Genomic DNA, 27,377 nt, shown 5'->3' on the forward strand with positions numbered 1-27,377 from the left:
AAATTTAAAAATGCAGAGAGCTTTTTCAATATCGCATAATGAGCCCTGACTCATTAGAACTGGGAGTTCCTTCTTAGTCTTCCACTGCAAATCAACATTTCTTTCAGTAAGTTCAGAAGACTACTGAGTTTCTGCACTGATTCAGCCTTGCTGAGAAATATGACTATCAGTCATCATCACAATGCTGAAATCATCTGATGCCACTATGACTCAATTCATTTTCAGGGCGTTCAAACATGGCCTCACCCATGTATTAAATTCTGTCAAGTTACAGGAAATATTTCATGATAATCTGTGTTATTTATGATGCCTATATAGTCATAATCCATTCCATGGATTCTTATAGACAGATCAGTGTCTATAAGAAGCAGGAATCTTGGGGAGAGGTAATACAGCAGAAGAAAATGAAAATTCTGCAGAATACCAGAACTCAAATAAAACCATAATTTGCACTAATTCATGTAATGCTTAAGAGATAAATTGCTGAAATAGGAGGTAGGTAGGAAAATGTGACAGTCAAAAAAATATGGATGTTTCACAGGATGTAATTATGATTCACAGAATAGAACAGCTATTTGCATGAAAATATATTCAAGAAGTGAAGCTTGTTTGAAAAATAAAATCATAGCCTCAAATAAAAGCAAACTACACCACAGAAAACAGACAATTCTGTTTGCAACTGAATATTTCTTATTTTTTCTGAATTGTATTTAGTAAGAAAAGGATAGTTATGTAATTAAGATCAATGTTGAAATGTCTGGACACAGATGCAGGCAGATGAATCCAGCATCTGCCTCCAAAACCATTTCACCATTAATCAGTATATAACAGAGACATATATGATAAAGATGCAAAACATAGATCTGTCTCCCATCAGTGAGGATCCAAAATCTCATAAATGAAGGATCTCTAAAAAACAATGCAAGCTTTAGCAAGTTAAGTTTGAAATAATTTGCTAGGAAAATCTTAGCAGCTCCTTGATGCCTAACCCGTTCTTGGAGGGCTGCTACTCTATGACCACTTGCTGAATCTATTACTGTCTAACCCCCTTCAAGGCTAGAACAACAAATATCTTGGCTAAGAACTCCTTTCAGATCAGAAATAAAGTCCAAAGAGTGACCACCTTCAATCCTTTAACCACAAAATACTCTAGGAAAACACCCACATGTACCAGAGAAGTGCTCCTCCATAAATCCATGCCTCATTATTAGTGGTGTAATCCCCCAAACATAGGCTATTTTATTAATAAATTAAATTATTAAAAGAATAAAACTTCTATTACCCACCTTAACAACTTATGAAGACAACCAGAATGTAACAAAAATACATGCCACTGACACATCAGATTAACAAAGGAGAGCATTTTCACATGCCTTGAGCTAGGCTATCAAATCAGTGGCAGCAGGCAACCAACAGGCACCACAAAATGCTAGGAAATTCTGCTTCTGTTCAAGCACACTATTCAGGGCCCAGCCAGTATGCACTTGCAAGTAACACAATATAAGTATGAACTGACTGATGAACTTAGAATAAATCTTAAAATACAAGAATGATGTTACAAATGTTGAAGATGTTACAACTGCATCATTACAATTCATGGACCATTGGATTCAGAAATCAAAACAAAGTCTTTTTTTGCTTCAGGCTGCAAGTCCTTAATCTGTATTTAGGGATTGCTAAAAATTTACCATTGTTCCAGATTGCCAGGCAAGGCATATTCTATTACCATCTGTATGGCAGTTGTCTTTTGTCAAGTGGGCAGTTTGCTTTTTCTCTCTCTTTGAGTGATTACAACCACTCCTCCCTCAGGAGGGGACACCTGCTGATAACAGGCTATTGAATGTCACTGCATGACTGATAAAAACTATAACATCCCATTGTGAGATGCTCCACCCAGAGGAAGGAGCCAAGCATTCCTACCCAGATAATCTGGAGGTTTTTGAGACACCAGCGCAGCTTTCCCCACTGGATTCCCCAGAGGAACAGCAGCTGCCTCTTCTTCCACTGGACCTTCAGAAGAATACATCCTTCTCTACAGGACCCCCCCCACCCCCGGCTCCAACAGAACCACACCAGGAGCACTGCAGCCACAATTCCATTTGGACTGCTACCAACACCCTGACCCACAGGGTCAGGTTGTGTTCTGACTCTGTCAGTGTTGTTCTAGTGTACTGCATTGTTTATTTCATCCTTTTATTTTTCTTCCCTGTTAAAGAACGGTTATTTCCTGCTCCCATATTTTTTGGGAGTCTACAGCTGATTGCATATCTGTACAATTTTTCCTTTAAAATTTTCACAGAATAAACAATTTTAATATTACCAGCACAAGATCCACTTTCATGGATCTTCCATTTTCCTGGATGTAATCTCTCTCCCAGGGGATTATATTCCACAGCATTGCTCCTTAATGCATTAGAAAAATACACAAACCTTTCAGAGAGTAACAAATGCCCTTAAACGTCCATTTCTCATCTTTACCTTTCACTGATTTAAGGCTGTGATCCTTAAATCACAAGGAAGGAACCACTTCTTCCACAGTCTGCTCAATAAAAGCTACACCCATCACTGTTCAGGGAAGCCTATAAACTCACCTGCTTTCTGTAAAATTCGGATAGGTCAAAGCATGAGAGAACCAAAAAGGAGTTCTCAGGGCAAAAATTAATTTTTTTTTGTCTAAACCTAGAAGTTTTGACTGTAGAAAAATGTGTGGAACACACTGAAGACTATTTTCAGAGTGTGCAGTGGCATTTGGATCACCGAATATCTAGAACATGGGATTGACAACCTTGAGTGTGAAATTTAAAAGTACATTGTTTTAATATGAAGACAACATACTAGGCCAACTTCATCAAATTGTACTAGGAGTACAAAGATAATCTGAAATTTTTCAGCAATAGAGTCTAGAGGGTTTAAATCTTTGGCATATTTCTTGAGAGTATTTTTATTGTCCCTCTCCAACACCTTGCTTTTTCTAAAATCAATATAAAGTGTATGCTAGAGCTGAGGTCTCTGGCTGCCACAATAAAACTTACTCATTGTTCCTAGAATTGCAAACCATTCTGCAGTTCTTCCAGTTTCTGCCAGCAACTGATCCCTAAATATGATGGGGAGGAGGGAGTGTGCTAGCAATCATCTCTGTCTTCATTTCTGCCACACAAGTCACTCTAAAGTAGAGCCAAAGCACAACTGATGTTTATTGCTTTAGCTCGTGTTCCATACATATTTGGAAGGCGCAGTCAAAGCTGAAGTTTAATGTTGTGTTTAATATTTGTGAAATGGAATGATTATGCACTCTCTGCTTCCAATATAAAGTCCCCAAGGCATTCAATCAAACCCTAAACCTCTCAACTAAAAGCAACAGTTCCAATAAACATACTGGTAATTGCCTCAAATAAATGTTTGCCACTTGAAGTACATATTGCTGATAACTTCTTTTACTCCTGTCTTTTCAAAGGTGGCATTTTTCTGAAGGTTAGAAATGCTTGTCTTGCTATCTATATTATGTTGCATTTTGCATGTTTAGTTACTGGACATTCAGAAGTCACAAACATAGATTTATTGTCGCAAGGAAACTAACAATTTCTATTAGCGTGAGGGAGATAAAATTTTGACATTATTCTCCTTTGAAATAACCATAAAGGAAGAGCATTCCTCAACATTTGTGCTTTACCCTCTCCAGACACCCTACAGCAAATGGATATGCATATGGTCAGTGCTCTGATGTGCTGTGGAACTAAAGAAAGGTGCCTAGAGTCCAGCCATTAACTGTTAAGGTTAAAGCTACAAAATATCAATATAGCTGAAATTCCAGGTGACCTTGAACTTTCAGTTTTGCAAAACATTAGGTATAAAATTTTCTATTACATAGGGAGTTAAAATGATCTTACACAATATTACATTCAGTCCTTTTTTTGCTCTTCCTTAAGATCTCCAAGTACCCAAAAAATTAATCCTCAAAAATTAATCCTCACTACTCCTACAGCAGGCATTGTTATGCCTAATGCACAGTATACTACAGAAAATCCTGTACATCATTCTTAGTAAACTGATTCAGAAGTTACACATAGGATAAATCAGGTATGCCAGATGGGTGATAGAATTACAGAGAGATCCCAGGAGTACCACCTCACAAAAAGGAAAGTTAACTTTTGCCACAGTGATCCTATCAGTCTCCAATTTATTAATTATCCTGCGTCTAACATCTTATTTTTTCAGTTTTTATTCTGCAGGTTTCAGCCTGGAGCAGACACCCACAATGGCCTTAACTGAACACATCAAAAACATGGCAATTATTACTTCTATGCTCATGCATCCTTTCCTCCAGCTTGCTTCACACCAAGATCACAAGCATTACAATGATGAGGGTAAATTGATTCATTTCAGGCTAGAAAAACATAAAGAAATCAATAGGAAAATCCTTAGGGATTTAACAGATTTCTCAAAAGGTCAAATCCTGATAAATCAATGTTTTAATAATTCAGTCTTCCTTCTCTCTATTCCAGATAACAGGATATAGCATTCATGACATGGTTTAATCTCTTCCATAAAACAGCCCATGGAATTCCATCGGTACCTTCTGACATGGAAGCTAGAGGTTAATCTATAACATGCAATCCTGGAGTAGATCCCTACAAGAAGAGGCATCACGTTGATATGAATGTTTCTGTCAAAAGCTATCAACCACACAATTCTCCAGACTCTTTCACTGCTTTTTCTATTGTTTGTTTAAAGCATGTACATCTTCCTTGTAGTCTCCTTTATATCTGCATTTTTGGGCAAACCATCCCATCTGACGTGTGATTTGTTCAAGTATAGTGCAGGCTCTCACTAAAGCAAAAATCCCCAAAACAAATACCAGTAAGCAAAATTTCCAGACAACAAGAACTAGTTGTTCTCCTTGAAGGATCTGCTAATTCCACTTTCCACTGAAATTCTTGACAGTAACCTTATAAAGACAAAGAAACCGTGAGCAACAACCCAATAAAACAAAAAATTAGGTGAACAAAAGATTCATATTCTCCTCAGTCTCTTCCCATAATTCATTACAACAACAGCATGCAAAGCAAATATGTCTTACCAAGCTCTGTTATATAGTTTTTTCCTTCTGAAGGTAAAGGGATGTACTGATTAGAAAAGAAGTTGCTTCCATAACCCAGGACAAAACCTTCTAGTTTGGTGCTTTGACTTGGTCGAAGATACCTCATGCAAACAGTGTCATCTGTGGCATTGATCTGAACCTTCAGGCTCTGCCTTTTCACTGGGGAAAGAGGGAAAAAGAGGATATCAGAATGCATTGCCTTGCCATCATTCAGTAATGGAACATGACAATATAACAATTTAATTTGCTAATAGCATGCAACTGAAAAATTTCTTATAGGTGATGTCTCCTAGAAACACAATGTATTTGTAAAGGTGAACTAACAGTCATGTATAAGAGTGGTTGCCAACATGACTGTTTTTCCACTAGTTCAGCATTATCATTTGCTTTAACATCTACAATTGCAGTAGTAAAACCATGCATGAAGTAAGTGGAAAAAATGCAAGTATTTTTTCCTTTAAATGCAAGAGTTATAGCAGTATTAGCCATATGTAAGACCCACAGGAGTTAAATGTCCAAGTTTTTTGTTTGATTTTTTTTTTGCTTATTAGTAGAAAACATGAAGTTTTAAAACTAAGTTAATCAGTTAATCACACTCAAAAATTATGTTAGTGGATAAACAGCAACTAGATCCAAATAAATCTTCTAAAATTTTCCTGCTATGTTGGGCTGGAAATGTAATTTTGTATTTGGAATTATACCAGGACACCTAACTAACATAACTACTTTACTCAAAACTACGAAGAAACTCTTTTTAAACATTCATTTTTATGCTTTCCAGGGGAACAGCACATAAAGTAAGAAACATCTTGTATATCCATCTGTAAAAATTTAACTTCTAGCAACAGAGAATGACTTCACAATAGAATAAATAACTTTTTAGGCTACAAGTTGGTGTTTTGGCTTCCTCTTGCTGAGGTAAGGGAGGATTGGCTTTTCCCTTTTCCTTCCTTGGTATGTACAATTTTAGTACTCCCTTGTTACTGTTAGGCCTATCATATTTTCAGAACTGTTGAATTGCTGGCTTTCCCCCAAACTTACAACACCAGTACTGGGCTAGTACATTTTCTGTTGTTATTTCTCTTCTCATTCTCAAAATATAAATTTTTATCCCCAGTAGATTTTCAGGCATCTGTTCAAACATGAGGGTTGAAATGAACTTATCAGGAAAATCCAGAATTTCTCAGATAATCATTTTGCTTTGGGAACTAAATCCGGAAGAACACCTATAAGATAAATGTTAAATAATATATCATTGAATGATATATTGAGATAAATGATAAATCATATATCATTGCATAATAGGATAGAACGATACTAAACTTTTTCTTTCTTTCCTTCTTTCCCTTTCTCTCTCTTTCTCTTATTTCTCAATAATTGTAATTGCAGACTGATATTCAACTTACTCTAGACAAGCACATATTGATTCTCTGGTATCACCCCAACATACCCTGCTTTTTTTAGAGAAATTCTAATGACTAGAGTTGCCAAGAGACCAAAACCCTCACTTTGTTTTAGTAGATGATTTGAGCATCTGCAGTTGTCTGCACACAGAATGTAAATCCAAAAGCCAACACTTTATGCCTCTTCCCTTTACAGAAAGAAGCGTACAAGTAAAATTGATGGAAAACATCTGCCTCCCTTCCTTTATCTAAAGACTGATCAAGAAAAATCATTCAGCCAGGAAACTGTCACAGTTTTCCAAAGGCAACTCTGCCAGGTTCCAGAAGACTGCAAGGCTTCTAGAAAATTCAGTTCTCTGGCATTTTCAGCAGAGCAATACCTTCACAGGGAAAAGGGTGGCAGTGGCTTCTAATCTCTGTGACATCCTAGCTCATTTATTTTCAGTACACAAGACTGCTGAGGATGGGCAACTCTGAATATTGACAGGGCTCCAGACAGCACAAACCAGGAAGAAAACACAACACACTTCAAGTACCCCAAACAGGCTTCATAAAGACACTTAGTAAAAACTGGTAACAAAGTTTAGGATTTTTATCTCTGACTGACAGTGAGCTACATCTGTTTAAATTATGGATTCTTCAAAACCCATTAAGCATCATTGAAATGATGGTCTCCTGCTCACTGTTGAGTATTCATGCCTAAGGATAAAAGAAGACTTACAGAACTTAATTCAAATATGGTAATTTGAGTTCCATAATAAATTTCTTAATCAGCCTTAGACCTGAATTTATTAAAAAAAGTTAGAGAACATCTATTTAATTTTAAATTTACAACAATTTAAACCATTTCTCCCCACAATTGTATCTATGTATCTCTGTTGTACTTTACATCAATTTGAAGACTTAATTCTGTATCAAGATTTTATTCAACTGGGTCTGACTTCAGATAGATGGATACCGTTGTTTATTCATAAGCAGTCAATTAGTGACAAAGAGTCTTGATTTTGTTAAAGCCTTAAAACTCAGTGAGGTTTCTGCAATTAGAAAGTTCAAATGGGATCCTAAAACAGTACTAGCTTTGAGATAATACCTTTTAGACCTCTTTTTTATAGCTAGCATATCAAAACCACCATGAGAGCTTTTAAAATCAAAGACAGTTCTAGAAGAAAATAAACAGGAATAATATATATATATATTTTAAAAAGGAAAATAGAGCAGGAAAGAAGGAGATGCACTTGAAATTTAAAAAATAAATCCTTGTCCTCACCACCCTGTCTTGATAGGGTAGGTCATTTTCTGCTAATTTACTTTTAAGTACAGCGATGGCAAAAAGTATTGCAGACTTTAGAAAAAACAAAAAAAAGACAAAATTATTTAGGTTGGAAAAGACCATCAAGATCATCAAGTTCAACCATAAACCCAGCACTGTGAAGTCCACCACTAAACCATGTCCCCAAGCACCACATCTACACAACCTTCAAATACCTCCCAGGATCGTGCCTCAAACATCATCAGTCTGTGCCAATGTTTCATGTTTTGGTGAAGATATTTTTCCTAGTACCCAACTTAAAGCTCCCCCGGCACAACTTGAGGCCATTTGCCCTTGTCCTGTCACTTGTTACTTGGGAGAAGAGGCTGACCCCGACCTGGCCCCCACACCCTCCTTTCAGGGATTTGTAGAGAGAGAGATGAGGTCCCCCCAAACCTCCTTTTCTCCAGCTCCCTCAATGCCTCCTCATAAGACTTTTGCTCCAGTCCCTTCAGCAGCTTTGTGACCCTTCTGTGGACATGCTTCAGCTCCTCAACATCTTTCTTGTAGAGAGGGACTCAAAACTCAATATAGAATTTAGAGTGCAGCCCTACCAGTGCCAAGTGCAGGGGGGTGACCACTTCCCTGGTTCTGCTTGGCAAACTGTTGCTGATAAATGGGCTTCCACTGGGCTCTTGGCCACCTGGGTACCCCCTGACTCGTGCTCAGCTGCTGGTGACCAGCATACCCAAGTCCTTTCTGACCAGGCAGCTTTGGGTTGTCATGAGACAGGTGCAGCATTTGGCCTGGTGAAGATATCCACAATATCCACAACCTTTTTCTCATCCGGTAAGTGTGTGACCCTGCCATAAGAGGAGATCAGGTTAAGCAAGCAGGACCTGTCTTTCCTAAAACCGGACCCAAAGAGCAGTGAAGAGCAAGCAGACAAATCTCCTTCTTCACTTTAAGTTGGCCATGTTTTTCAGGGAAAATAACCGCTAAAGCAACAACACAGATGCCACACTTCATATGACTAAACCACATTCCTATTTGTGGGCTGTGTGCATTCCAGAATCAGGGAGAGTGAGGGATGAATATTAACTGGTAAAAGAATAAATGACAGTTTCTGGAAGTGTACAGAGTGGAGCAACCAAGGACAAGGAGAGCTCAATCCTACTTGCTGCACAGACACTGCCAGTCTAATCAAGAGAGGGCCAGCCTGGAACAAGGCAGATATAAATTATTTATAAATTATCTTGGTAAATGGGGACTGCCCCAGTCAGCATATTAGCAATATAGATTTCACTTGTGCTGATCTCACAGTGTTTTGAACAATTAACCAGGAAAGCATTCCCATTCTGAGTAATATGTCTCTTTTAATCATCACTCAGATAAAGATTCATTAAATATGATTGAATAGACAAGGGAAATCATAGGATCTTAATTCTTATGATACTATGATAAGAATCTATTTGATTTTGAGAATTTTTTTTTTGTCTTAGGAATCCGGGAGACCTTTTTTTCCCTGCTGAAAGACTCAAATGATAAACTAGATGCTGTCTAATTTAATTCATTTGTGTCAGGTTTTGGCATTTATTAGTGAAATCCTGGTCTTAAGAATTTGCATTTGTAATGCAATTCTTTTACATTGAGCCCATTTCCAAATGGAAGATTCTGAGATCTATGGCTGCCTCCGAAACACAATCTTTCCCCCCATGCTTGCCAACAGAAATTCCACACTGATCTGCAAGTATTCTCTTCAACAAAAGTCAGCTGATGGCCAAGATCAGCAGGAGAAACTGTGCAAAGCACATCTGAAGTAAAAGCACAACATTAAGTGCATCAGAGCACTTGGAGTGTTGGATTCACTCTGAGAAAAGGAGCCTGCCTGTACTAGGAGGGAATGTAAAACAGCTTAATAATGAATCAGCTGCATCATCAGAGGACCAGCCACCACCAGCTCTTCAGAAAGAAGAAAATAGCTACCAATGGCTCAAAGAATCCAGCTGGGAGCACCATAGTTTGGCTAGTTGGAATGCATAGGCAACAGGAAACAAAGGCAAGAATATATTGAAACTTTTAAAAGTTTAGAAGTTCCTCTCACTCACATCAGGATTCTGCTGTGTGCTTTAGGTGTGCATGGTTCTCTTGTGACCAAATACAGTCCTATTTTTTGTTTTATCCATAGAGTGAGGATCCTTGAACTCTGCCCTACAGAACTAGAGGGTGAATACAGCTGTAGTGTATTACACCAAATTTGGCTTTGCTGCCAGAATTCCTTTTGCCTTACATTGGAAGTGTTTATTTTCCACTATTTCAAAGATTTTAAGGGGCATGAAGGCAAGACCCAGCACTGCCTCCCAGAGTGCTAGACAGATGAAGCGTGCCTTATGAAAATATATTACCACCATCTATTTGTGAGCACTACCTCATTTATCCAAATCATTCACAGCAGTGCTTTGATTTTTCCAAATCTGGTGTCATAGTACCACCAGGCAAGTTTTCAATTATAATCTAAAACTATGAAACTTTTCTTTTCTGCTCTTTTATATTTTTGTATTTATTTTGGCTGCCAAACATGGAGAAATATTGGTTGTTTGGCTGCAACCCAAATATATCTTAAAATGGGAAACATTTAAAAATAGTTCTGTTTCTATGTACTACAATAAACAAGACACTTCTAAAGCAGCCACAAGCACAGAATAATGGAATAACTTTGGGTGGAAGGAACTTCTCTAAGTCATCTAGTTCAACTCCCTGCTCAAAGCCTCAAGCTGCTCAGGGCCACATCTAGCTGAGTCTTGAACACCTCTGAGGACACAGATTCCTTAACATCTCTGGGGTAATCTGTTTCAGTGCTTAGCATACTTCTGTTTAAAAGAAAAGTCCTAATATCTAACTGGAATTTCCCGTATTCCGGTTTGTGCCCAGCGCCTCTTGCCAAATTACTCTGCACTTCTGCAGAAAATCTTTGTACTCTCCAATAAGATAGCTGAGGATCCTTTCTCATAAGAGATTACATCAAACACTAAGGTTCCTAGCATGAAATTCACATTCACAAATACTCTGAATGATTAAAGTAGGTACCATATGAAGAGGGCAACCAAGAATACCTTTTTAGGGGAGGGTGAGCTAACAGCCTTGCATGTAGTTTTGTCATTTGCAAATGAAGTTCCCCAATCATTTTTTTCAAAGTATTATTATGCCTACACAAGTCTAACATTGCTTCAGAAGAATTAGCTGTCAACATGCAGCAGTACAAAACAAAAACAACCTAACCCTTGAGCTCTCAACTTCCACCTGAAGTGAACTACTTTCATTTCAAAGAGGGCAACTTTTCTTAGATGTATCAACATTCTTAACAGAATGCACACAGCAAATAAAATAGCATAAACTGTAATTCCTTCCATATTTCTTTCATATCTGGGGGCATTTTAGTAATTTAAATTATAGAGAAATTCACTACTAAATGAATTTCATACTGAAGAAATTCACTAATAAATGAATAGGAATTTCAGGAGTAGCTGAAATATGCAGTAGGGAAACTCCTCAATATTGGTGTTCAGCTGAAGGTAGTGACCCAAAAGGAAGAGATGCCCTGTGAGGGCCCAGGGTCCTCATAGCCCCATCCCTTCCTGCATCCTTTCTCACAGCTCTATTCCAAGGTTACTCACACCTTTCCCTCCAGTTGCTATGCATATTTAGATTTATTAATGCTAATCAAAAATATGCTGCTCTTTAATGTTATAAACTAAACATATACTTCTGAAGGAGAATTGTTAGAGCATTTATATTACAAAATTACAAGGTTTTAAAACTTATTTTGCCACTCCCTCTCCAGTGGTTATTACAGTTCAGAACTGCGTGAATAAGCTGTATTCGTTAGTATTTTAGGACCAGTTAGGTCAATGCAGAGGTAAAGATGTATTAGCAATTCCAGCTTCTATTCCAGGTACAGAAACAATTGTACATAGGAAATTCATTGCTCAAATGTTGCCATCTGTTTCACCAGTTTTCAGGTCATTCAAGAACTTCACTGAAGTTCCGCTTCCATCTTTATCTCCTTCACAAGGCTCCTTAAACATGCTGGTTTAAAGTTACTTCTTAGTTGACTTAGTAAAGTAATTGTCCTTATTTTCAGGATGAAAAGCTGAAAACAGTCTGGATTTAACCTTGGGATCCCATTTCAGTGGTCCAACCCCCAATTCCATCTTCCATTCTGCAGGTCATTTTCCATCACTTATTAAAATACAAAACAAAACTGAAAACAAGGAAGAAAACTGTTGTTTGAAAATAACCAAGCCTGCACCTCTAGAAAAGGGAAGAGGAGTTAGACCTCTGAAAACTTCTTTGGTATGATTTAAAAGAACCTGACCCTGGCTCCTCTTGTGGGATTCTGTTTCATTTTTATTTTGAACCTCAGAAAATTCAGCTCCTTTATGTGTCCAGTTAGTAAACTTAGTTTGGTGTTTGATGGTAAAAATTTATAAAATTCAACATTGAACATTTCAACATTTTTGAAAGATAGGGACAAAATCAAGCCTATTCATTATTTTCAATGCATAATGCCCTTTGAAACTCCTTCAAGCTGAATAATTTTTGATAGATAACTTCTAAAGAAAAACCAGTGTACAAATTTAAAAGGACAAGACAAAAACTACTTGTTAATAAAGAAACTTGAAATTCTTATTTCAATTTAGATTATGGATCACTTATTTGTATTAGGATAAATCTTAATTTTGATCTGATGTCTTTAGGTTATCCAGGGCCTTATTCCCCTGGCTTTTCTCTCAAAGCTCATTATTTGTTGTTGCTTTTTCCAGACTGGCCTGGTATGTATTTTTCAGGATGTAATTTCACCTGGACAGAGCTGATGAGACAGTGACTGCATCTTGCCCAGAAGAGCTGTCTTTCCAATCCTGGCTCCTTCTCCTGTCCAAGGAAACAAGTCCAAGGCAACTCCACCCAGGCTGGGCTATGGAGAAAACTGTGTCCTGGCCAAAGAACCTGACAGATTCTGCTGAAATATATTCAGTAAAGGCAAGCAGAAGACTGCGCAGAGCATGGAGAGTCTCACAAATTTTCTAGGGCTAAATCCCTTTTTTAAGCCTTTAAAAAGCCGATGGAAACACCAAAAAAGAAATGTGGTCTTTGGACCTGGCCTCATACAAGGTGGTCATACTTTAGAGTTGATCAGTTGAATAAAATCAGGGACTTTCTTTAACAGCCTCTCCTCAATAGGAAAAGTTCAACAAAATACTAAGAACTTGAGCAGGTGAAAAATTCTGATGCTGTTGGACTGGCTCTGCCCATAAACTTCAAATGTATTGAAGCAATTGGTATTAAAGACCACAGACCTGAATGCAGGAAGTCTCCCATGACTGTGCTCATTATCACTGCCATTACCTGCTCAGTGCCAGGCACTGTTTGGCACCTCCACTTCCTTCAGCACCTCCAATTTACAAAGATTTGTAAAGAGTCAAAAATTGAAGGCATAATAAAAACACTCTGGAACTGCAGCCATCTTTGGTTCTGTGAGAAGGGTGAGGACACTACACCTGACAATCCAGGATGTAGTGTTTATCACTGAGTGCACAGATAATCTACTTTATGAGTTACTGTGTACCCAGGTTGTAGTGAGGGACTCATTTCCAACAGCCAATTTGGAGTCTATTCCTTACATGTCATCACCATTTATTACATCATAATACTTAATTTTTTTTCCACTCTGTGACTATTCATCTGGGGATCTTTTGAAACACTTTGGGAGGAATCATTCAAAAGAAGAATATCAAAATAACCAACAGCCAGAAAGTATAAATTCTACTGTGTTACAATAAGGCAGCTCCAAATCAACAGTTAAAAAACTTCAAGCAGTAATAAATTGAAATGTGCAGGTTTATCTGCATTAATAGAACAAAATAGGTAGTCGTACACTGAAATCCTCTTCTGTGATAAGTATTACCTTATTTGCCAGAATCCAAGCAAATGAAGGAGCAAGTCTTTAGCTGAGTATTCGGTAACATGGGGTTAGATGATTTTAAAGCTAACTTTGTTTTACCTCCTTCTCTGATTAAGCACATGGTTATTTTTTAGGGACAAACCTGCTTAAAGATAGTAGTATTTAGACAACTAGGAGGATTTACAAGCTGTAGCAACAGAATAAATTTGAAACCAAGACGTACTTCCAACCCTTCAGTTGTAAATTAATCTATGAGTCTCAGAATCCCCAACATGTCTAGGTATGTTTCAAAATTGTTGCCTTCTCTATTTGAAATCTGAAGAAATGGATCCCAGTCCTTTTATGTTAGTTCTTACTTCTAAAAAGGTCTCTTATCACTAACGGATAAATACATAGTTTGTCATCCACTAGATAAGCAATGCAAAACAGATCATCTTGATAAATTCAGGAAAAAAATCAAATTCAATGACTAGAGGTACAGAGTATATTACCCAGGAAAGAAGCCTGAGAAAATAGGAGTCATTGAGCTTGGAGGAAAAGTACATAGACAGATATGAAAACAGTATCCAAATACACACGGCAAACAAACAAAGCCCTGAGGAAAAGCAGCATAAATTACTTCTGCTCCATATTTGTGAAGAGAAGAGACAAACTGCAGCAAGGAATATACCTGGAAAACTGATACAGGGAGATACACTCTGGAACAAATGGTCTTGAGAATAAGAATGAAGTGGTCAAAATAAGTTCAGGAAGTCCATTTCAGTCCTAAGTTTCCTTGCAAAAAATGCTCTTTTTCCAATAGTTACTGCTTTTGCTCTGCACATCTAAGTATATACCATAAAGCATCAAGGAGGGCTGCCCTCCTCAGTGTCCTGCACGAATCCCAGTATCCTACTTCCTGTCTCTAAGACATAGAAAATGAAAATCCAATAAGGCATGGTCTCTTCACTAGATATATAGGCATAAGAGAACTGCCAGGGAGAAGTAAGATTTATTTATTATGGAGAAGAGAAAAATATCTCTGTGCAATCGATTGAGTAAAGGCAAGAAAGAGCATCCAGGAAACTGCAAGCTGTTGTCCCTAGGCTCAGTCACCAGGAACAGTCCCATCTATGCACATGATAAACAAGAAGGTGATTTGAAACAGCCAGAGCAAATTTACCAAGGCCAGGCTGTCTGGCAAAGCTTGCTGCCTTCTGTAATGTTATTCCTGGCTTTGCAAACAATGGGAAAGGGGTGAACATCATTTACTTCAACTTTGGCACAATTTCCACAGGTATCCTTCCTGTCAGACTGGACAAATGCAGACTGGATGCCTACATTACAGGGGAGATGGAAAACTGGGCTCAAAGAATTGCAGTCAGTGCTTAAAAGTCCAAAGTCCCTTTTGATACCTCTTTGATATTGCTTAAGAAGCTCTTTCTGGTTCTTGAGCAACATCCAGTGCAATTCCTATTCTCACTTCAGTGAGGGAGAATGTTTTGTGCTTTGTGTACACTGGGGAAAGAACTTGGGTTGTGGAAAAGAATAGAAGCAGATGAGTTGTCCATAATGACCTGCTTAGGAATTGAAGGAAAATGAGATGCTGACGCCCATTCAGAAATAGGTGATATTCTGTTTATAAGTCCCCCCACTATGCTGGGTATAATTGAAGCAAGAATCTTTAAAATAATATGCAAAAATATGGAAATGGAATGGGATTATCCTTTTTCTGAAGTCACAATTGTTTTCCACTTCCAGCATTGCAACCCACACATGATCACCCAAAATACCTGTGTTCTCTGCTCCAAATAACACCCAACACCCAGGACTTCAAATAGAGCAAGGATTAACAGCTCCGAATGGCACTTGGCAAAGGTGTTTGCAATATTCTGTGTTAACTTTGGAATAAATTCCCCACTTTTAAAAAGCAGACAGATGATAAAGCAATTAAATATCTGAAGCACACATAAGAATTCCTGGGCAGTGTTGTATATCAAATGCTAAACTCAGAAAGAGTAAGAAAACTCTGTCAGTAACAAAAGCAGTACTGAAATATTAAATTCTATTGATTGGGCTAGTCAATGGAGTCAAAAAAGCTTTCAGCCAGTTACTTTCCTTTGGTTTAGAAAGCTGTAGACACAAACAAACAAACGAAATGTAAATTTAAAAAATTGCCCTATGTTTCCAAAAGAGCAGTCAAAATAAAGTGGTTTCACTTATGTTCCTGGTCTCCAAACTGAACGTTCTCACACATGTCTGTGACACTTGCTGGATGCAGCCAATCCTATAAGGATTGATTCCAACTGCAAATAGTTTTCCCAGCTGGAAAATATATCTTATCTTGCACCATTAGATGAGACAGATCTCAGGACTGATGACCTGGCTTTTTACTACTACTTTAAAATAAACCCAACAAAAACCCCAACAGATTAGGAAAAATCAGAGGTGATCCTTTTAATCTTCTTCTATATTCTTCCACATTTTGAGTTTGCAGATATCAAAGGAAAGATCCTACAGTTCAAACACATCTGGAGAAAAGAAGCAACGAATTACATCTTTAATTTAAAAAGTACTAATAAATACATCATATGTTTAGAATTCCTAAATTTGACAGAAATTCTTTTTCAGCTTTATGAACACACTGTGAAGCAGAGGCATTGTTAACTTATCTTAAGAAAACTAAAATATGAAGTAAATTGTTCCACTAAATCTGCTATCCACTAAATCAAATAGACAATAATGGACACCAATCCTAGTAAATGTACCAGACATAAAATAAAAGCTATGTCTATGATTAATGGAGTGCTAAGATAAGACAAATAGTTTTTTTTATTTTTATAATGAAGGTGTTTCATCTTTTCTCCCACATATTTCCCTTCCTACCCAGGACATGGCATAAAGTTCATGCTCTCTGACTATATTTCCAAATTCTTTATCTGTTACATCACCTGCTCTATTTTCACCATATTGCCTTTTTTCTACAGAGATCAAAGAAAGCTGCAGGAAGTAATCTCTCTTCCCAAGCTATCTTCCTATGCCTATATTATTTTTTAAAATAAATTGTCCAGCTGGTGTTTCATTGAAAGAAAAATGCCAATGAAGAACACTATCAGCTACACAAAAGGCAGGCTTTTGAAAACTTTGGGGTGGGATAGGGGCATGTACATCTATGCACACCATCAGCTAAGCAATCCTTGTAGGCCTGACTTTGCACTTTTACTTGTACTTCTCTCAGGCATTTATCCAAATGCTCATGGAGAATTTATGGTATGTAGGAAGCTATGTCTCTCTCATTACTGATCTTGTAACCCAGTGTGCAGTAGATTACATTAATTCCCAAGGAATGCTCTCTCACTTAAGAGTGTATTAAGCACATAAATAATGCTTCACAACTTCAGAATCTTCACATGAGATGTATTCCCTGTGCCAGTGTTTTTGACAAGTGTTTTAATACTGCAAAAACAAATTATTTGAAAAAAATTAGAAGGGCCACGTCACAGAAAAAATTATTCACAATGCCCAAAGTTTCAACAGGGCATAAATGAGATTATCTATTCCCTATATTATCTATTCCCTATATGCAACTTTTCTTATCCTTAATACTATGAGCAACCTCACATTGCCTTCAAATAAGTATAATAATAGCATATGATCTCCCTTGCTAATTGCTGTAAGTATTTCTGAGTGGAAAGGGAACACAAACATCTGCTACATTACTGAGAAGCTGCTTTCTAAGAATTCATGGCTGTACATTAACAACATACTAATGCTTTTATCAACTGCCATTTGATCAGGTTACCAAAATTGTGAGAGTACAGGGGATTGATCAAAGTGTGAAACATTTAAAAAGGCAATTTTTTATGAAATGCATTTACCAAAATCAAATGAGCAAGATCTCACACTGCATTTGTGTGTGCACGGGTATGCCTTAGTGTACCAGAGAGTCTGTGTGAAATCACACTCATGACTTGGTTACTTGTGTGCAAGGTGAGCACAGATTTTCTGTTAGGAGTAAAAATCCCCAAATCTGCCAACAATTCAAAACAAGTTCTTCAGCTAAAATTAATTGCATAATTAGCATTTTAATCTTCTGGGAAAAAAAAAATCTTATGTTTATACAGGCTTGATTCACAAAGGACATAAATTACCTCCTACTCCATAACAGCAACTGAGTTACATAACCAACACAAGCAAGAAGACATTTCTATTAGAATTGCCAGTTCTTGTGCTCCTTGTAACTCAACCAAGAGAAGGAAGGATTGCTGAAGGGATGCACTATTGGTGCTTGTCAGATCATAGCTAAAAGCTAGTGCTCATCTGTAAGGTAGCAAATGATGAGCTGTCACTGTGGAGCAATTTCACAGACATGTTCACACAGTAAATGTCTCTTAATTAGCTTTATGACAGAAGAAGGAGACCTGTTGATTCAAGCTGAATATGAAACCTCACCACTTTTACCTGAGTCAGCTCTCCATCAAACCAAGGGAATTAATGGCTCTTGAGCCTGACTGCAGCCACTTCCCTGACTGTGAAGCAAGCTGCACACTGTGCTATAAATAAAAACTCTGCCCTGCCATTTAATCCAACTACTTCAGGGTTTGTATGAGCCACAGAATGGAACTCTGCCAAAACGTTCAGGTCACACAGCAGTTTTATTTCTATTATTTCTATCTCAAAGCTCAATTTCTTATCAACTTTCAGACTATTGCACCCCTGCCTTTGTTTTCAGTGTGTTTGTTCATGTTGTACTGACACTGAGCTTTCAAAAGAACAGTGACAAGTGATAAAGTCTGAAAGTCTTGTCATTTTCTCAGTGTGCATTTTTCTTGTTCATGTATAGGCTTGAACCGTGCTAATGAGGTAATCTAAATTGCCAGAAAATGTTTTAACTTCGGAGTCAGAAAACTATCTTCTGGGACATTTCAAGTACACATATGTGTATTTTTGAACCAACCACAATTTTATGTGTTCTAAAATTACTCCAGACATTTCCATCACAGAAAGAAAAATGAAAGTGAATAATTAATATAAGGCAGATATTGCAAGCAGCTGACAAAAGAAGAAAAGTCTTTTCCAAATGTGAGTTTAAAAATAATGTTATCCCACATACACTCTCAGTCCTTTAAAATTGGCCAGGTTCCCAAAGTATTAATTATGTAAACTCATATCAAGCATTCTGTGGCCATTTATAGATTCATAAACTAATGCCACAATTGCAGGTGATTGGAAAGAATCTTTTCCCACTCTATTTAATCATGCTATTCCTGAGCAGATTTTTAAGAATAATGCAAAACCTTAGAACCATATTAAATTCTGGAATAGCCCTAAAAAATAATTCCCTCATACTTTGAGATTCTATTTTGCCTATTCTATCTACTCTTCAGCTTGAGAAAGAGTATAGAATTACAATTTCTTTTTAAGTACATGCAGTGACACCCTAGTGTTAGCATACCCCATACACACACAAAATAAATAAAAATCAAATCACACGCAGAGGTTTATGCATGTCATAAGTTGGGTTTTATCAAAGTGGATTTATTCACATGGAGCCCTAATGACATGTTTGTTCAAGGTAAACAGTATTAATATAAGAGCCATGGCTACAATTAGTCTAAAAATAATTTATGGATTCACTTGCCTCATTTATTTTTCTTCCAGAAGATGCTGTAAATAATACTAAATTCTTGCAAAGTGATGGACCTCAGCAACAACTCCAAAGCATTTTAGAGAACACAGGTTATATTTTGTCTACCAACCTCTGAAGAAGTGCAGTAAAACTCCTCTCCAGACCGGGAAGAAAGTAGTTTTCCTCTCATAGAAGAGCATTCCCTACTCCCTGCCCTTAGGTCTAGAATCTTCGTAGCTAGAGCCTCAACTCTTCACCAGCGTTTTATTCAGCAGCTCTGAATGGGTGAAGACTGTGTTGATATTCTTAATGCAACCATCCTTCCACAACCTTGCCTGGATACCTGCACACTCTGATCACATCACTTTGGTGAAGCAGTGAGTGCAAAAGCATTCAGTTCTGGTGACCATAACTACAATCACGACTTCATGAACAGTAGAAATTCATTTATGGGTTCAAAACTTGAGCTGTTTTTTCTTCCCCTTGATATGACACACTCTAGTTTGCTCAAATGAGGAGGTTTAGAATTGATGTAGCCAGAGTAAAATGGCACATCATTGTTTTGTTTTGAGGGATGGCAGTACAGGAAAAGTTGGCCCAGGCCCTGCCCACGCACTGGTTTCATTCATGATGCTGCCAGTAGCCATCTTCACAAGCACCATCTCACAGCCCAAAAAGGCAAATACGTATCTCACAATGCAAACTAGCATTACATACATGTTATCCTGTATTGTAGAAAAAGCAATTTTAACTAAGACCATTTGAACTAAGGCCTGCCAAGCAAGTCTGAATAGGATTTGGCCTGTTTCCAGCTGCCCTTTTCACTTGGGAAGACATTGCAGACTGGGCTGTTATGCTTAATGGCACCTGTTTTAGGCTGCAGGCTGTCCAGAGCACAAATACCTGCTTCTGTTCTCACCATTATCCACCATGCCAGTGAGGAGGACTCCAACTGTCTTCTGTAAAAGGCAGCAGTCAAGAATGCTGTTCCACAGCAACAAATCTGTCTTGCTCACAAACAATTTCAAGTCTGCACTTGAATTCCCCCAAGGAAAATAAATCCTCTAGGAGCTGCATGAACAGTTCTGACTATGGCAGGTCACTGCTAGCCATCTTTTCCCCCTGGAGCGGGCAGAGGTTTTTGTTGCCACATGCAGTGCACACCTGGTGAGCCCAAAAGGTCCAAGAAGGCTCAAACCCATTGTCCATTCACTGTATTATCAGTCAACAGATACACAGACTGTACCATCCATAAACAGTAGGTCTGGCCCCACAGCAGCAGCAGGATTTAGCCTAAAGCTCTCCCCTCAAGTGAATTATGTAGCTTGTCCTTCTGGAACAGCTAGAGTCAAAGATTATATGAAGGAGAGCTGAAAAATAAGGTTTGAAAAGAGATACTTGGGAAAACGAAAATTAAAATGCAGAGGTGGAAGGTTATATAGATTACCCAGCAGTGAGATCATTTTGGAGGCATTCACATGCAGTGGAATTTAATTCTGGCAGAATCCACCCATATGTATCATCACAATGTTGCACCACTGCATGTGCCAATACAAAAATGGAATTCTGGTACTACAGATTATCTTTGAACTCAGAAGCCTGACACTCAGTACTGGGTTTTGATATGTTTATGTGCAAGCCTAGGACACAACTGTCTGCGTGATAAGATAACTTTGATTAAATGAACTGCTATAATTGTTACATTCTTATGGGCTGTTTTCACTCTCAGCAAGAATCAGCCAAATTTGCCACGACATACCTAGTGACTGAAAACCCTTGTCTCACTCTCTGACACCAGATAAAGGATACCTTTTAAATTTCCTGTTGGACTTGTCACTTATGTGTCATTAAACATAAGAAAAATATTTCACAAAAAACCCAAATTAATTTTGCACTTCTTTTTCCAGACACAACAAAAAATGAAGTTGAATAATTTGGTTCAAACTGGCTCTTCTTCTCAAGAACATTTTTTAAAAGGTTAATGCATTGTGCATTTTGAAAAATAGTTCCCAGAAAGATGTTTTATAAACCATGGGGACAGTAACCTATAAACCACTCGTCATTTCAATCCTTTTGTGATATTTTGATATGCCAGCTTCATTGCATGCTCAAAAGCCACAACTTCCAGGAGACTTTTCCCTGTCTTACAGTTTTTGCCCTGCCACCCTACTGCTACCAAAGGCAGGAAGGGAGAGGGGGCAGCACAAAAGTTTAAAGTTTGGCTGTTGCAATATAATAACTGTGATACATTGCAATAACTCCACATTGTTTTAACTGTTTGACACTAGTAAATGAAAACACATGCTCAGCTTAGTAAGATGCATTACGTAACATAGCACAGCCAGCAAACTTAGCTAGGAATAAAATTAGTCTCCTCCTTTTCTCAAATGTCAAAGTTTGGGAGTCTACTGTAAATACAGCATTCACTCTAAAAGGGATGTCAGTTATAATTACCTTAAGTACAAATATTAGCTAGTAGCTATCTACAATATCAGACCAAACATATTCAGGACTTCCAAACAAAGAAACAAATCCTCAGTGCAAAACAATTATTTTTCCCACTTAATCCCACTGCTGACAACTGTAGATACAAGGAAGTTTTGGATCTGGTTTTCCCTACACGAGTTTGTAAATCAGGCTTTTTCACATGGTCCCCTAAGACATGCCAAGTCCATATTCTCTTTCCCTAAGAAGACAGCAACCAGGAGAAAGCCAAATTAGGGTTTCCTGAGCCCTTCCTGGACAGCAGAGTAGGATAGGTCTGAGTCCTGGAAAGTAGAACCAGGATGGACCTGAATTCCACTGTACCTGATGACTAATTCAAATAGTAGGAAAACCACAGTGGTCAGAAATATGTCAAAAAATCCCCTGAAAAAAAAACAGAAAAAACATTGAGACTCTTTTCGTAAATAACTTCCTAAAACTGAAATTTTATAAGAAGGGATCAACCCCAAATTCTTTTCAGCTCTAACAAAGTAAAACAGAACCTGAAGATAGACAAAGCTATCACAAACAAAGATTCTAGTGAAAAACCACATTTCCATGTGCCTCTGTGCTGTAACTGGAAAGTCAAGTGACAAAATCAAAAACATGAAATCCTGTTTTACCAAACACTAAAAACTTATTCTTCAGTTGTTCCTTCAACAATTGTATCAGCTTCAACTGGAAAGATGACAATGAAACACGGTTTATAGGGCAGTACAATCTCGGGGATTACGTCCTGTAACTTGTTTGTTCTGGATTCTGTGGCTTTGTTTTCTCATCTCTGTCTCAGATCTGGGATGATCTGCTTACCAACTCATTCTCTAAAGAGAAGTCTTTTTGTCTGTACTTAATTCCTGTCTAGAGACACAACACTGAGCTCTTTAAGAATGGAACTTTTCTGTTATGCAGAACTATAAAAATTAGAGCATGTTCCCATCCATCAATAAAGCACAGCAGTGTTGAACTTTAGAATCATGTACGTTGGGTGGCACTGGCATAATGGCATAATGAGAAAAATAAGTAGAAAAATTCTAATTAGAAGAAAACTTTAGAGGCTAGACAAAGTTAAACAGACAGCTGCTGAAATACTGGATGAAATGTCATCTGTAATGGTACCACCATCTCTCACTCTGATGTTCTGTGATCCCTCACTCAGCATCCAAAGGCACTGCAGAATTTTCTTAGCAGCTGATCCCTCAAACGAAACACAAACATAAGTGCAAAAAAACCACTGCCTTCTTACTAGAACACACTACCCATCAGCCTTCCTTCCCCAATTATATTGTCTTCACTTGTCATTATTATTCCTCCAACAATACCTTAATCTTTCATGTCAAAACAATGAAAGAATTCATTAATAAAAAAACACTTTTGAGAGCAGCAATAATATTTCCTTTTTTATCCTAGTAAAACACACACGTATGGAGGTGAAAGTACAAAAACACTTTGGGAAAAGGGAAGCAATTTGTGTTCCAGCCCTCTGACCAGCACATTTGCACATGTCTCTCAAACAGCTCTGGAAGTCACTGTGCTGGCTCTGTTCCTTTGCAGCTGCAGGAGGCAAGATGTTCCTTCCACCTTGTACCAGTGCAAGGAAATCCCAGTCCATGAGACATGGGGTCAATGTGTTTCACCTCTGGGAGAGAAGATTTGAGCACTAGAATTACAAAGTGCTGGTAAGAAGGGCAAGATTTACTCTGATAACCTGTTCCCACAAGTACCTGCACCACCAGAAAGTGAATTTGCCAGATTGCTCTCCTTCAAGTTATGAACTTGATTCCATTGCTCCCCAGAGAGCAAGAGTGACTCTGAAACCTCAGTTACATGCTTTGGGACTTAAAGAGCACAGGAGTTCACTGGAATTTAAGCTTGCAGAGCAAGGCAGAGAAGCCCTCTTAAAACAGAATATTACTAGTACATATTTTCATTTTTAAAACACTTTAAGATCCACACATTCTCTTTGCTTACAAAAAAAAGTCTGTAATCCCTATCAAACAAGACAGTGCTGTAGAAGACAATCCTTTCAACATTTCTGGATAGCAGCTAAGTACTAATACACTTGTGTTTTCAATGCATTATTTGAAAATAGTAACTGGAGAGGCAGCTACAAACAAAAGAATTAGACTGCAATGGGAGGATCTTAAAAACGTTATTTCACTGAAAAGAAATGAAGTTTCCACCTGCAGTTTTATGCACTTGGCAAACAGAACTTCACTTCTGCAATGTTATTTTAGGACAGAAAAAATGCATGCCAGAGTTAATCTTGCAGTGGATTAGAAGCTTTGTCTGAATTTCACAGTTAGCATAAACTTAGAGCCACTATTCTACAGTAGTGAGCAGAAAGGCCAGTGAAATCATTTAAAAAGACAAGCACTGGAAAAGTTCCTTCCCTCAGTCTAGGCAACACATACAAGATTCCTGTCTGGTCAACATAATCCTCTCTTAAGTCCTTTTTTGACAAAACTAAATTCTTAGAGTTAGCTTGACTTGAACTGCATATCTATTACTTGCAGACTACACACTGTTCTACTATTACCAGTATGCAAAAAAATCTCCACACTGGCTCCAGAACACGAGGTTAAAAGGAAGATAATTTCAAAAGAACATCATCATAGGAAAGAAAGAAAAATAATGAAATTCTGGAAAAAGAAAGTATCTTAAAGAGGGGTGGGGATCAAAAATCACCTCAACTCCCCAAAATACCTTTAGATTTCCCTTCTATGAAAGAGAATCTCCTAGGAAGCCCTCAAAGTGCTTATTTGTTAATAAACACTCTCATAACTGAATCACAGGTTCTTCTGCTGTCGGTGGCTGCAGGAGAATGCAGATGTGAAATGCATTACAAAGCACAGTGGACTCAGGCAAGCACTGCCACAAAGTGAGAGCAATACGTGCAGCACAGAAACAGTTGTGAAATTGCTGCCTTAATGCCAAGGCACTACAAAGTGTTTTACCATCCAGATAGAGAAATATTCTTTTAATTTTATGCTCTTACTGCTCTTCATGCAGTAAGCAATAAAATACTATTAAAATGCCAATGTTACATGTGTCATATAACCATGGAGAAGAAGAGATCACTGCCAGCTTTGCAAATCTACTGTACTTCCAGACTCTGGGAGAAAGGAATGGGTAAACAAATATTCACACAAGTTTGGAGGGTTTTTTCTACTTGTATAAATTTTAATCAGTCATATTTCTCTCCCTCAAAATGCATGCAACCTGCCCAACACTAGTCAATTCCTACTGAATTGTTAGGATAGAGATAAAGGGAGAGTATACAAGTTCTTTCAAAGACGGAACTGAAATCTTCCACCAGCAGCACAGGGTGCCTCCAAGTCACATTGTCTTTAAGATATTAAACGACAGACCTGCACACTGCTGTCCAAATCACTATAAAATCATTAAATACAGTAACTTTGTCATGATAATTCTCATTACAGTCACAAGATACCATGAAAACTTTTGAGCTTATTTTATACAAGAGCTTTAAGGTTGCTGTCATACCGGGATTTGCCCATTTCCCTGACCTCCTTTCATCTTGTCTATTACCTTTAATCATTTCTAACACGTTGAAAGCAAATTTCCATAACAAAACACAGACTTTAAAAACTCCCCCCAAGTCCCACAACAGAAAAACAAACAAACCCCCAGAAAGTCGTTCATAGCTACTTGCCTCTTGGCAATTTCTGAGTATTTCCCAGATTTAGTGCAATATATCCACAGACAAGCAGACAGACAAATCTTGACATGATGGTCACAAACCCAACCTCGCACTGGGAATGGCTCTGACAGGTACCACACAGAAGGACTGCAGCTGCATTTAAGGGAACCGTTCTCTCTGTGACAAGAGGCAGCAACACTTTGACACGAGCTGAGTTTACACAGTGGGAGGAGACAGGATGACATCATTCACTCCCACTGCAAAACCAGAATTAGCATAAAAAAATATTATCAGCCTCCCCCTGCGATAGTTTTCTGGAGTTTGTTACAAAATCTTTTCCATCACTAAGTGTAACACATTACCATTTTATTACTTATATTTCATGAAAATAAAATTATGAGTATCAAACTTTCTGTTAATGGAAAACTGATCTGAGAGACATTTTCACTGTTTTATCCAAGAGAGCTGGACTTAAACTGCAAAAACAGCATTTGCAGTACTCAGAGAACTGTTTGCTATATTGACCTCAGTATTTTTGCAATCTCAACATTTTTCTTAAGGTTAATTCAGGCTACTTGTGGCTTTCGTCCAGGCAAAATAAATACTAGTTTAATTTGACATGACATTATAAACAGGCATTGTAAATATTTATTCAGAAAAAGAACTGGACTTGAAAAATCTAAATGTCATTTTTTCACTTGTATCTAGTGCTGGCAATTTAAAAATACTTTATAATTTTCCCTTTCATAAGTGTCTGGTGAGTTAATGGGTACAACGCACATTGAAAGGAATAAAGCAACACTTCCCATTCCAGGGTGATCTTCTCACCAGTTTCATAACTTTAGATAGAAAAGTTGTTCCATTTTTCCATTAAAAGCTGTTGTATTCCAGGTTTACAATGAGCCAAGTAAGCACAGCATTTGGTCCCACTCACAAGTGAGAAGGTGGGAAGGAAAGGGTAAAGCAGAAGAAAAGGAAGAATTTAGTCTCAGTATCTGGAAAAGTTTCCAAAGAGATTAAATCTATTCAACTAAGTAGCGATAGCTCTCTCTGTCTCTGCCTCAAAATAAAAACCCCAAAACCAATCAAGGAACAACCCAACAAACAAAGAAAACCCAAAGCTGTCCCCAAGGGGAAAAAAATAACACAAAAAAATCTAACCAAAACCAAACCAAAAGAATTATCAACAACCAAACTTAAATATATCTCTTGCTTACAATATGTGAAGTTCTTCAGTAGGCTTAATCTGCTCCCACTCCCTGCTTGACTGGACCTGACATTGTTCTGCTTCCATAGTGTTTATAAGCAGGGAAAATCACAGAGCTCATACCTGGGTTGGAAACTAGTAGTTTAAAATAAAAAATAATATCTTGAAACATATGAGAACATTTCTTAAAGATCAGATCAATCAGGTACTTAAAAAGACCCCGTGTTTGCCATAATTCAAGAAGAACTTCACTAAAGAAAGCAGCAGTCATTGTCTTAGAGGCAAACCTGAGGAATTTCAAGCTCTTCTAATCAATATGGACAGCACACGGCTATAACAAAACCAGCTGGACTATGGGAATGTGTTCCAGACTCATCATACTATCTGAATTTGGACATAAGGAAAAGTTTTTTATTATTCACTAACCAAGTCTGGGAAGAGCAACTTGAAAGTCAATATTTGAGACAGACTCCAAAAAATCCCCAAGCACTATTACCTGAAGGATCTTTGGGAGGATTCAGATCTTAAATATGAACACTCTGAACAGGTAAATGAGACAGGTACAATTAGAAGGAGATGAAAAGACATTTGAAAGGCCATACAGTTAGACAGGGGTCTCCCAAAACAACACACCAAAAGAGTGTTAAATGGCAGAAAGATGGATACAACAAGAAAACATGTCATTCTTATTGTTTTTTAAGTTGA

General features: G+C 37.7%; 1 protein-coding gene across 29 annotated transcripts in view; it reads right to left on the reverse strand.

Annotated features, from left to right (window-relative positions):
* The window catches only part of ABI3BP (ABI family member 3 binding protein), a 135,662-nt gene extending 110,013 nt beyond the window's left edge, over positions 1-25,649 (reverse strand). For all 29 annotated transcript variants that reach the window (XM_059467096.1, XM_059467095.1, XM_059467094.1 and 26 more), the window contains exons 1-2: positions 25,478-25,649; positions 5,078-5,257 (exon numbers count right to left, since the gene is read on the reverse strand). In XM_059467096.1, coding sequence (XP_059323079.1) covers positions 5,078-5,257; positions 25,478-25,553 — 256 coding nt within the window. In that variant the 5' untranslated portion in view covers positions 25,554-25,649. The remainder of the gene's footprint in view (positions 1-5,077; positions 5,258-25,477) is intronic.
* Positions 25,650-27,377: the final 1,728 nt, after the last annotated feature.

The sequence above is a fragment of the Ammospiza nelsoni genome, chromosome 2, assembly GCF_027579445.1.
Source record: "Ammospiza nelsoni isolate bAmmNel1 chromosome 2, bAmmNel1.pri, whole genome shotgun sequence".
NCBI lineage: Eukaryota > Metazoa > Chordata > Aves > Passeriformes > Passerellidae > Ammospiza > Ammospiza nelsoni.